Source organism: Canis lupus, chromosome 29 (assembly GCF_003254725.2).
Source record: "Canis lupus dingo isolate Sandy chromosome 29, ASM325472v2, whole genome shotgun sequence".
In the NCBI taxonomy this organism is placed as follows: domain Eukaryota; kingdom Metazoa; phylum Chordata; class Mammalia; order Carnivora; family Canidae; genus Canis; species Canis lupus.
In genome coordinates, this window is record NC_064271.1 from 16,341,103 (window position 1) to 16,353,514 (window position 12,412).

The 12,412-nt window shown below is 31.3% G+C and overlaps 1 protein-coding gene across 2 annotated transcripts in view; it reads right to left on the minus strand.

Annotated features, from left to right (window-relative positions):
- Nucleotides 1-12,412, minus strand: part of MYBL1 (MYB proto-oncogene like 1) — a 37,130-nt gene that overhangs the window by 8,137 nt on the left and 16,581 nt on the right. For both annotated transcript variants that reach the window (XM_025477878.2, XM_025477877.2), the window contains exons 6-11: nucleotides 10,285-10,459; nucleotides 8,068-8,142; nucleotides 7,211-7,315; nucleotides 3,901-4,134; nucleotides 2,458-2,826; nucleotides 392-534 (exon numbers count right to left, since the gene is read on the minus strand). In XM_025477878.2, the coding sequence (XP_025333663.1) occupies nucleotides 392-534; nucleotides 2,458-2,826; nucleotides 3,901-4,134; nucleotides 7,211-7,315; nucleotides 8,068-8,142; nucleotides 10,285-10,459 (1,101 nt within the window). The remainder of the gene's footprint in view (nucleotides 1-391; nucleotides 535-2,457; nucleotides 2,827-3,900; nucleotides 4,135-7,210; nucleotides 7,316-8,067; nucleotides 8,143-10,284; nucleotides 10,460-12,412) is intronic.

The window sequence follows — 12,412 nt, forward strand, 5'->3', positions numbered from 1 at the left end:
CTTACTCCAATCAATCACCTTAAAATGGAAAAAGACAAATGTAGAAAAAAGTACTAAAAATGTTATTTCGCTTCATATCAAAGTTTTTCATTACATTTAGCTGATTTTCAGTCAGTGGGAATGAAACATGAGGTTATAATTTCTTTTTCTTTTTTTTTTATAATTTTTTTCAATTCTAAGTCCTATATGAATAGAGATTAGGATATACGTATAAACAGACAAAAAACTATTTTTTTAAACAAGATGATTTTTTTAAGTAAATTCTATGCCCAACGTGGGGCTTATAGTGATGACCCCAAGATTAAAAGTTGCATGTTCCATTGACTGAGCCAGCCAGGCACCCCATTAATTTATTCTTAAAATTGTGCTAACACAATTATTTAATACGTACCCTACATTTTCCTTTTGATCTTTGGGAGTAGTTTCCTTGTGAAGAGGAGTTGTAATGAGAACTTTCTGCCCACAAATAGGGGTTGATGTAAATGAAGGATTTTCTATATTAATTTGTTCATTTCCAGGGCATGTGTTGAAAAACTAAAAAATGAGAGAGTTTATAGAGACAATTTCTAGAATGTTAAAATCCTTACACAAATATTTAACTGATAGGATTTTCAAGGATATTTTCAAATATAAGATATTTCTCTATTCCTTTTAGAAAAGAATTACCAATAATATTTCATTTACATTCCACTCCATGAAAATTAAGCTCCATGAGGGCAGGAATTTTTATTTTGTTCATCACTCTCTCCCCAGCTCTTCTAAGTGTTTACCACATAATAGGTATTCAAGAAATAGTTGTTTAACAAATATTCAAAAGTTACAGAACACAGTAAAACAATTTTATAACAATTGATAAATTTACAACAAATATATCAAATAGAAATCTACAGAAACCATAAATAGCTGCTATTATAACAGTTTCATACAACAATATAACTGGAAAAAAGTTTTATTATTTTATTAATAAGCAATTTAAGTGTCCTTCTCTATAAGAAATCTTTGAATTCTGAAAATAATAATGCTTTGTTGATAATACAGCTGTCTAACAAATCTGCCTACCTAGAATACAGCTCAGAACCTTGGAACAGCCAGAATAGGTATCAAGAATCCATTTTTCAAATAACACTGGACATAAAATCCAATTTTACTCACTGAATCTTAACTTACATATAATCATGAAATTTTGAATAATTTTTGTAGCCAAGAGAATAGAAGCAGTGGTAGGAAGAAATGGAAATTACTTTAAGGCTACTTAACTGTAATGCTCTATCACTTCCAGCTCCTAATATTTGCAAATATACTTAACCCTAAGATTACCAGTCCAATCCTTTCAAAACCCTGTAGTAGTGCCCATCAATTCAAGCTCTTTACTATGGGATACAAGGTCTTTATTACCATGACTCAACCTTCTCAGCCACTTTCCACCTTAGGATTTATAATTCAACAAAAATTGCTAATGTTCAAAACTCTATAAAAATAGAAAATTGCTAGTGTGCCCAACCCAGTTTCACCTTCCTCAGGATCTTGGTAACTCTGACAGCTAGGGTGGTATTGGGAAACACAACGATTCAAACTGTAGTCTGTGTAAATGTCATCCCCTGAAGCACAGGGGGAATAATTTTCAGAGAACACAGTGCTTATGTACAGCCAGATTCTCTGACTATCCCAGCATCAAAATACATCTCCAACACTATCCCAGGATCTTTCAAGTTTATTTGACCATTAAATGTCCTTCTTTTTCCATAAAACTTTTTAATCTACCAAGACACTTTGAGCAAACATCAATTCCTTTCTCTTATTAACTGATCGTGGGCAAACTGCTTAACTTCTGAATTTGTTCCAACTCCTAAGGGTTTTTGGAAGAGAATTAACTAATATGCTATAAGAAAAGTGTTTAGCATACAGCCTGGAACACAGTATTTGTTAAGAAAGATAGTACTATAAAATAAGAGCTACAGTTTGCTTTGTATCTCTTATAAACATCTGTTGCCCAGGGACATAACTCCAGGAGAAAGTGGGTAGTTCCTGACATCCCTAAAAAAAACCTTCACACACATGAAATTCTTACAATGAGTAGTTGTCTATGGATGTATACTCAGTATCTGTTGAACAGTTAATCAGGAAGCTGGATCTCAGTCTCAACTCTGCCATTAGGTAACTGTGGGCAAGCCATTTTACCTTTCTGGACCTATTTCCTGATGAATCCTATAAAGATACACAACTATTTATCTAAAACATCCCTTTTAACTCTAAAAGTTTTAAGATACAATAACACAACTACTACACTTTATGAGACAGCTTCTGATCTACCGGAGCTTAGCACTCTCATGTATACATTTAAATACTTTATCCATTTTTATGTGTTATCAAAGGAACAAACTGCTAGTAAGGATATTAAGGATCTAATGTAATTGAGCTCACCAACATTTGGGAACATAAGCAAAAACAAAACTCTACCTGTGAAGGAGAAAATGGTAGTGTTTTCACTGGTGTGTGTTTTAGTGCTGTATTACCACCGTCATTAAAGGAGCCATCGCTATGTTCGCTGCCAGGGGACTGACCCACTCTCATTCTTCTCTTCTTTCTGAGGATGGTTGGTGGAGTGCTAAACTTGGCCACATTCGGGGATGTTACAGGAACAGCCTCATTGTCTGCACTGTTACAACTGTTTTTTTTCCCTTCAAGTACAAGACTGACATTAAATTGACATTCCATGGCTCCTTCATTGTGTTGAATTCTCATAAGTTTGACTGGGGTGGACTTGACAGGAGAAGCAGCAGCATCAGAAAGATCAAAACTGGTAACATCACTCCATGCTACAGGATCCTGCAATAAAATAAAGCTTTACCTAAGTTAATCCTTTAAACTATGTAACTAGTTAAATATGATATTGACCATAGAAAGATGACTTCCACAAAGTTAACTACTCATTTTTATTATGAGAAATAGGCTTTTCTTATTCATCTCTCTCTTTTTTCTTTTAAGAAAGACCATTTGAGAGGAAGAGATTACGGTTTTACTACAACTCCAATTTGGAACATCCTACAATATTTCGTCTAATTCAGCAGCGGAAGCTTACTGTCAAAGTATTTTAAATAAAAAGAACAAATTATTTTAAGTTATTATCAAAGAGTACAATTCTTCATAAACTTCACACTATATTCCACATCAGAAAAACTATCAAATTCCATATAATTTGGTAATGTATATGGAACATCTTCAAAAATGGTCATACATTTTGATCCAGAAATTTAATCTAATCTATGGAAATCATGATTTTACACAAAGGTTTACATAATATATTCTATAATTTGTAATACTGAAAAACTGGATACCACCTAAATGCTCAATAACTGTATACTGAGTAAATAAATTTTGTTACATTCATATGAAAGAGTATGATGCCATTAAAATTGAAGTTCAAAAAACAGTTAAGAAAACAAAGACATGCTCATGATATAATGTAGAAAAAAATCTATAAACATAATACATAGGTGTATATTTCAGTAAATATATATATATGCATGTACATATGTTTTATATGTATAGAACACAGCCTGAAAGAAAATACTTCAAATTAACTCTAGGCTTATGGAGGATTTTTCTTCTTTACAGTTTCCTCTAGTTTCCAACTCTCTCTAATATACAATTTGTACAGTAAAAAACAAATTCTTAAATTTTAATTTCTAAAAATTTTAGGTCAAGTACATAGTAAGATAAAGATATAAATTTTTTATTTGTTTTTGCCAAAAGCCACTGCAAAAATCAAAATAAAACTAAGCATGACATACAAAAGAATGCTTAAAACAAAACTGGTCAGTGTCCCTTAAACTAAGTTTCTGAACATGAAATCATGCTACTAAAATTGAGCTTTTGGTAATCTCACAATTTCAAACTTACAGATTCAATAAGTTCTAGAGTCTCTGCAAATTCTGGGATGGTCTGTAGAGAGGACAGCACAGCATTTGCCTCTACGGCCAGGAACTTTGTGGGTGAATTCTGCTGAGCAGACAGAGTTTGATTTTCATCCATACTGTAAAACTCACTAGTGTGCTCCTCGAGGCTATTTAGAGTATTAGACATGCTATCATCCATGAGGAAACTACCAGACCAGCTAGAAAAGCTTCCAGGTTGCTAAAAGTACAAAAGAAATGTGAATATTATTTGTCATTCTCAACCTAAGCATAAATTTGGATTTTAACTAAGAGTTTTTTCTAGGATAACATACATTTCACAAAAAATATAGTAGCAAATATACTGTCTTCCCTCAAAAGTCATGGTGAAATAAAACTAGCAAACTAGCATATGTACACAATATAGAGTTCAAACTCCCAGAATCTGGTCTCTCTCTACCTTTTACACCTCATATCCCAACACTTTCACTCATACACCCTCCTTCCAGGGAATACCGAATATCCAACTATAGTTGTAATTCCCACGAGTTAGTCTTTTACCCTAGAGTGCCTTTGCACATACTACTGGCTCCTTTTATCTAGAATGTTCTCCAATATAGGTCAGGGAAAATTTTTATTCTTCATTTAAGATACACTTCAAATATTGGAAAGTCCTCCAATTGATCATCCACTTTTACCTATTCCACCTACAATGATGCCGTAGTTCATCCACTTTGCTACAAAATAAACATTGCCTTTCAAGACTAGGCTAAAATAGAGTTCTTTGAGGAACCCTTCTCTGACTACCTATACCTCAGACACCTCTCTTATGTGCCCCCACAAAACTTTGTGACTTATTTTAACATACTACATCCTATTTCTTGCGTCCTCATTGCAGAGTAAACCCTTTGAAGTCAGGGATTGTGTCATTTTTATCTCTCTGAAGAAGTACAGTGGGCAATGGACTTATCTTTTGAGCTGAGCTTCCTAATATCTCATAATAAAAAAATAAGAAAAAAAGACCTTGAGGAGTCCTGGTTAAGAAACTATATGTAATTTGAAAGTTTTTAATAGTGGATCCTAAGAGTTCTCATCACAAGAAAAAGAATTTTTTCCCCTTTTTTTCTTTTCCTTTTCTGTTTTGTACCTATATCAGATGATAGATGTTAACTAAACTTATCGTGGTGATCATTTCACAATAGATGGAAATCATACGTGGTACCTTAAACATAAAGCATATAGCTCTCTCGAACAGACTTCTCAGAGGTGATGAAAATATTCTTATGTCTGAATCTCCTCAATATGAGAGCCACATGCCATATAAACAACTAAAATGTGACTAGTGCAACTGAGAAACTGAATTTTTAAATTTCATTTAAAATTAAATGGGGGAAAAAAAATAAAATTAAATTAAATGGAGCTAATAGCTACCATATTTTAGAAAGCACATTGTCCTATCCATAGGAAGTGCTCAATAAATGGTACCTATATTTTTAAAACTAAAAACTACTAGAATGTGTTAGATATTCACAGTAACAAAACGTTCGGTTTCAAGTTAAGGTGAAAAAAATTTCCGACTGTTGCAAAATAAGTTCCACCTGTTTTAAAGTTCCTCCAAAATAAAAAAATTAAAGCACCCTTCCTTTATTAGCATAGCCAACTATGGAATTTGCAATCATTTCCTGGAGATAGGTTCCGAACTATTGCACGTCAATTAAATTTGAAAGTGGTAAAAAGATTCAAAAAGGTGAGTAGGCCCAGTGGAAAAACCAGAGGTACATTCAGACACACCTGAATATAAATTCCTAACAACAAACCACCTACTTCACAGTTAATATAAGGATTACTAAGAATACATAAAACATATCTATAATGGTTGAACATAATGGATTACTTAATAAAATGACAATTATCAAATAATTTTTAAGAATACTTTAAAAAAAAAAGAATACTTTATATGTGTATGGACTCTATTCCACTGGGTGCAGCAACTTCCCTCCAGAATCTAAAATCTCCAACCAGATATTTATGAAAGTGGATTTTAGATAAATAAGTTCTAAAAAAAAAAGCTGTCTTCATCTTAATGTAAAATGCCATTTCTTGTAGCTAGTTACTTCTTGCCGTTAAATTAAAAATGATAGACTACTATAAAAAAATAAAAAATGGTTTAAACATGATACAAGTACCTAACAATGTGGACTCTCTAAAAATAACTATTTCTTAATAAAACCAAAATTAATTTTAAAATAGGTATACTTTAGGTCTTCCTATTTGACCATGGTTTTTGCAGTTTTAATACAAAAACTATGCTTCCTATGGCATGTATCTTGTCTATTATAGTTAACAATGTTGTTTTTACTAATGCTTTTTTAAATGATATAAAGACATCAGCAGTTGCCTCATAATACTATTTCAAAAACTCGTTATTCTATTTAGTAATTTTGTATTAGCTCCCAATCACCCTGAGTGGACAGTCCCCTCATTAAGCCCCAGGCCAAGAGTAGCCCCTTCCTAAATGTAAAAAATCTCAAGACAGTAAACTTTTAAAATAGTCATTTAAGTATAAATCTTTTTTCTCTTAATCCATCTAATATAGCCTAATTTAGCTAGAATGATTACTATGTGTCCTAATTTAATACTCCTAATTGTTCCCATCAAGCAAATCCCAGACAATAGTTTTCACATGTGGTAACCAAGACCCAACATTCATATAAAAATTTCTTTAAAGAACATAAAATCTCAATGTTCCCTTTCCCTATATTTTTTAAGTTATTGTTTTTTTCCAATTTACCGAATTCATATTCTTAATATAGTAAATAGGAAAACACGTTCAAGGACAGAATAAAAGTAATTCTGAAGCACATAAATCTCTATAATTTATTGAATTCTTTATTTTTCAAACATTTTTTTCTATTAAAGATATCATTACAAGGAAGGCCTAAAATGAAAGCAAAGCCAGAAATCATAATAAAATAAAAGCAAAGCCTAATCTAAATCACATATCATTTTCACAAATATGTATATATACACACACACACACACATATATATTGAAGATCATACCTTAGGTCTGCTTGACATTTACAACTAAAAAACATCTTAATATACAACATTGTAAAATATGTTCAAAGAGTTGTATATCAAAATCAGGCAACCTCAACATTGCAAATTAGAAAATCTATTTTAGTCTGTATTAAAATCTGGAGTCATACTGAATATGCTTTCCATGTGTTAGTAAATGAAAGTCAATGCTGATGAAAACTATAAAAGCACATGAAGGATTCTAACAAAATCTAAACACTTAAGCTTATTTCCTACCGATGAAACTCGCTTTCTTCTAACTTCATTCTCAGCTGACATAAGAAGTAACTCAAGTTCCTTTATTTTTTTTTCCTTATCAGGATCTTCATCAATGAAGGGTGGCTAAAACAAGTTAAATAAAAGAGAAAGGCCACTTAAATAAATGTTTTATTATTATTATTATTCTTAATTTTTATCTTCTATGCAACATAAAATCTATTTTCTCCAAGAAAGCTTAATACAACTAAATCCCAAATGCTCAATATCACAATCCCCCGGTATCTAAATATTTTCAATTTAACAGAGAAGATTTGGGAAATTCATTTTATTATTTTATTTTTTAAAATAATATCTATCTCCAACATGGGGTTCAAACTCATGTCCTGGATGGAGATTGAGAGTTACATGCTTTATCAACTGAGCCAGCCAGTTAGTTACCCCTAGAATTGGGAAATTTAAATACATTAAAAAACTAATAAATAAATAAATACATACATACATTAAAAAACTTATATTGTATCATCTATATCAATTTAGAAATCTATGTCTGGAGTCTGTTTTATTAAATCATATATATGCACATTCTATCCAATTTAACAAAAATGAGTCCATTGTCAACCTGAATGGTTTAAGTTGGAAAAATGTAAGGACCACACTGCTGGTGTTGTCAACCACCTTACATCTGTACAGTTTATATTTCTCAAACCCATTTATAAACTTTCTCCTTCAGTTACAATATTCAAAGGAAATAGAACAGGTAGTATTTTGTCCTAGTTTTATGAATGAGGAAATAGGCACTATTAGACTTTCAAATGTATGTTTGAAAGTGTTTTCATTGTTTTTGTTTGTTTGTTTTGCTATAAATAAAAAGCTACCTGAATAAATGCAGAAGAACTCTGAATTTGTTCTACACAATTGCCTTCAGGTGAAACATACTGATAGCCTGGGATCTAAAAAGTAATGAAAACATTAGTTATATATATAGCACTATATAAATTTTTAAAGTCTGAGGCAAAGCATAAAAACTCTTGACAAAATATCAGCATTAAAAACTCATGAAGTATCTCTGTTAACTTTGAAAATTCACTCATATAATAATTTCTAATTATATCTTTGTTCTCAGAATCTTCTAATAAAAAGTCATAAGTCTTAGGAAAGACTTATTTTCTCCTGGATGAAATATGAGAATTACTTGGCATATATTTATCAGCCAATCATTCTGTTATCTACAATATCCAACAAATTATTTTTTAATCTGCTATTAGAAGGACTGCTCTATCTCCTGAAGAAGATAAAGTAATAGTGTTCTTATCTTTCAGAGGAAGGAGTTGGTCCATATGAAATACAAAGAAAAGACTAAAGTAAGTTTTTCAATATTCATACCTCTCTTACTTCTACCACCACCCCAGGCCAATCTCTGTGTAAAAAGATATGAAAACAGAGGCTTCTTCTATTACTTGTCTTAGAAAAACAGTAGGAATCACTCATGTGTTTTTTAATACTTTGTTTTTCTAAAGCATCTGTAATAAGAATTTTGAAGTTGCATATAAATTTAGTGTGCAGTGGTGGAAAGAAATAGGAGAAGATATTTTTAAAAACCTAAAAATCTAATAAATACAAATAATGAAATTGTTCTATTTTCCATTATGGCCTACCTAAATCACTATCTGATGCAGAATCACCATATGTAACTTCTAACATAGAACTTCCACAATACTTGATTTGTATTAGTTATCACTAAACTTTCAATGAATTAGAAACTTATTTTTCTCAAACTTTTCATTTAAATCTTTGACAATATTTCAAACCAATCCACTTTTTCTTTCAAGTCAAAATTAGAATGATCTTTTTAGTAGCTTAAATGAGTTGAATTATGAATACATATATCTTTCAAGAATTATTAAATGAATAATAAACAATTCTTAAACTACAAGAAATATTATTTTCCAATATATTTTGATTGAGATTGTTAAATACTCTCTTGACCCCAAATAACTTTTAAAACTATGTTTCTATGAGTTAAAAAAATAAATTTAAATGATAACCTTTCTAAGACAGAAGCAGAATGTTTCAGTTTATGCTGCTGAAATCTAGGACTCTAAAGGAAAATGTAAAGAAACAGACAATAAAAACCTTAAGGTATTGAGTATCAGCAGATAACTATACTGTCTCCACGTTTTCCTATTTGTAAATTAAGATGTCATTACTTTTTAAAAATGGTTCTTTTAAAATTATGTCCAAAAAAATGTTCATTTAATGAGGTAAATTCAAATAAAATCTGTGCATACTAACCACAGATTTTTAACACCCAGACAAAAGATTAAGTCAGGACTTAATCTTTACATTTTATGTAACAAGAACCGAGAATTGCTCAACATGAAAAATGGCATGACAGACAGGCAGACAGAAAAATAAAAAACAAACCTTATGAAAACTCCTAACTAATTTCTTGCAGAGAAGAAAATGCACTGTAAGGAAAATAGAGCTTGCCCTATCCTGAGCTTGGGGAATCTCTATTCAAATGAACCTGTCTAAACAAAGACTAATATCACATGGCTGATTGGTTACTAGGGAGAGAAGCAAAGTTGAATGCCATCAAAGAATCAATTAATTATTTACCACACCTCCCAAAGATGAATGGATTTTGACTATTTTCTCCTTAAAACCATTTTATACACACTTACCTCTTAGAGATAAGCAATACTACAATTACACAAAATCTTTTTTAAAAGGAAACTATAATGGATGTTAAAGCACAAATGACCATAAGCTTTGAATCATAAATAAGATTCAAAGAATGATAGCATTAGGAAATGTATATACTAAGTTTCTTACCAAGATAGTATAAAAATTACATATAAAAGGAAACATTTCAATGAGTTTGTTTCCAAAATATTTATCAATCAAAACAAGTAGAAAGTAACCTCCATTAATGGTTAACAGCAGTTATGGCAATTTTTTTTTCTGTTTGGAAATTTAAATGTCTATTCTTCTTAATATATGTTGTATTTGTCCTATTAAGAAACCAAACATCCTCCCATTTAACAACTAAAGAAATTTTTTAAAATAATAAAGGTATTAAAAATATGTGCCTGAACAGGTATGTAAAACTGATTCTGGGTTTGCAAATGGTCCATAGTCGCACAAGGTTTGTGTTGAAGTTTAGATGAAGATCGTTCTGATTTTATTCCATCTTGTAAGTAGCCCTCCTGTTCCACTTTTCTTCGCATGGTAGAATTCCAATGATTTTTGATAGAATTATCAGTCCTAAGAAATGAAAGTGTATAATTTAAAAAGAAAAAAAGGATTCCATAAATTTTAACACTGTATGAAGTTCACAAAGTACTTAAAACAATTTTTTACAAATAATGAAACTAGGTACTTTCTCAATTCAAAGATAAGCTGTCAGTCAGACACAGTTCGAAACAGTGAAAATATAACAGTGAATAAGAAAGTTCCTGTTCTCATGAGGCTTACTTTCTTATTGAAAGTGTGGCAGCACAGGAAGGAAGAATAGAAAAAAATAAATAAGAAGAAAAACATCAGTGCAAACTAAACTACATTAAAAAATCATATACAAAAAAAATCATATACCATGATCAGTTAGGATTTATTCTAAGGATGCAAGGATGGCTCAATATCTCCCAAATCAATCAACATCATATTAACAAAATAAAGGATAAATCAATAGATGCAGAAAAAGTATTTGATACAATTCAACATCCATTTATGATAAAAAAAAAAAAACTCTCATCACAGTGGGTACAGAGGAAACATATTTCAACATAATAAAAGCCCTATATGACAAACACGGCTAACATCATACTTTATGGTAAAAAGCTGAAAGCTCTTCCTCTAAGATGAGAAACAAGACAAGGATGCCCATTCTCGCCACTTTTATTCAACAAAGCTTTGGAAGTCCTAGTCAGTCACAGTAATCAGACATGAAAAAGAAATAAAAGGCATCCAAATTTGAAAAGAAATAAAACTGTCACTATTTGCTAATGACATGACTATACATAGAGAACCCTAAAGAATCCACCAAAAAAAAAAAAATAGAATAAATGAATTCAGTAAACTTGCAGGATACAAAATCAGTGTACAGAAACTCTGTTGTGTTTCTAATACAATAATAACTACCAAGAAAAAATTAAGAAAAAATACCATTCACAATTACATCAAATATAATACCTATGAATAAATTTATCAAGGAGGTTGAAAGACCTGTACTCTAAGGCATTGGTGAAAGAAACTAAAGATGGCACAAATAAATGGAAAGATATAGTATGCTTATGGATTGGAAGAATTGTTAAAATGTACACAAAAAGCAATCTACAGATTCAATGCAATCCCTACCAAAATACACAATGGCATTTTTCATAGAGCTAGAACAAATAATCCTAAAATTTGTACACAACCACAAAAGGCACCAAATAACCAAAGCAATCTTGAGAGAGAAGAACAAAGTTGGAAATATCACACTTCCAGATTTCAAACTATAGTACAAAGTGATAGTAATCAAAACAGTACAGTAATGACACAAGATAGAAACAGGTCAAAGGAACAGAATAGAAAGCCCAGAGTTAAACCTACACTTACACAGTCAATCAATCTTCAACAAATGAGGCAAGAACATACAATGGGGAAAAGAAAGACAGTCTTATCAATAAATGGTGATGGGAAAAGGGGACAACTACCTGAAAGGATGAAACTGAAACACTTTCTTATATGATATACAAAAAAACCCTCAAAATTTAAAGACTTAAATGTAGGGATGCCTGAGTGGCTCAGCAGTTGAGCATCTGCCTTTGACTCAGGGCATGATCCCAGTCCAGGGATCGAGTCCCACATCAGGCTCCCTGTGAGGAGCCTGCTTCTCCATCTGTCTGTGTCTCTGCCTCTCTCTCGGTGTCTCTAATGAATAAATACATAAAATCTTAAAAAAAAAAAAAGAAGACTTAAACATAAGACCAGAGACCACAAAACTACTCAAAGAAGCCCTTGAACACTGTTCTAAGCAGTACTTTCTTGAATCTGTCAGGCAAGAGCAAAAAACAAAAAGCACTACATCAAACTATAAAGTTTTAATACGGTGAAGACTATCAACAAAACAAAAAGGCAACCTACTGAATGGGAGGAGATATTTGCAAAGGATATAACCAATAGGTGTTAAGATCCAAAATACATAAAGAATCATACAACTCAGTATTAAAATAAAAC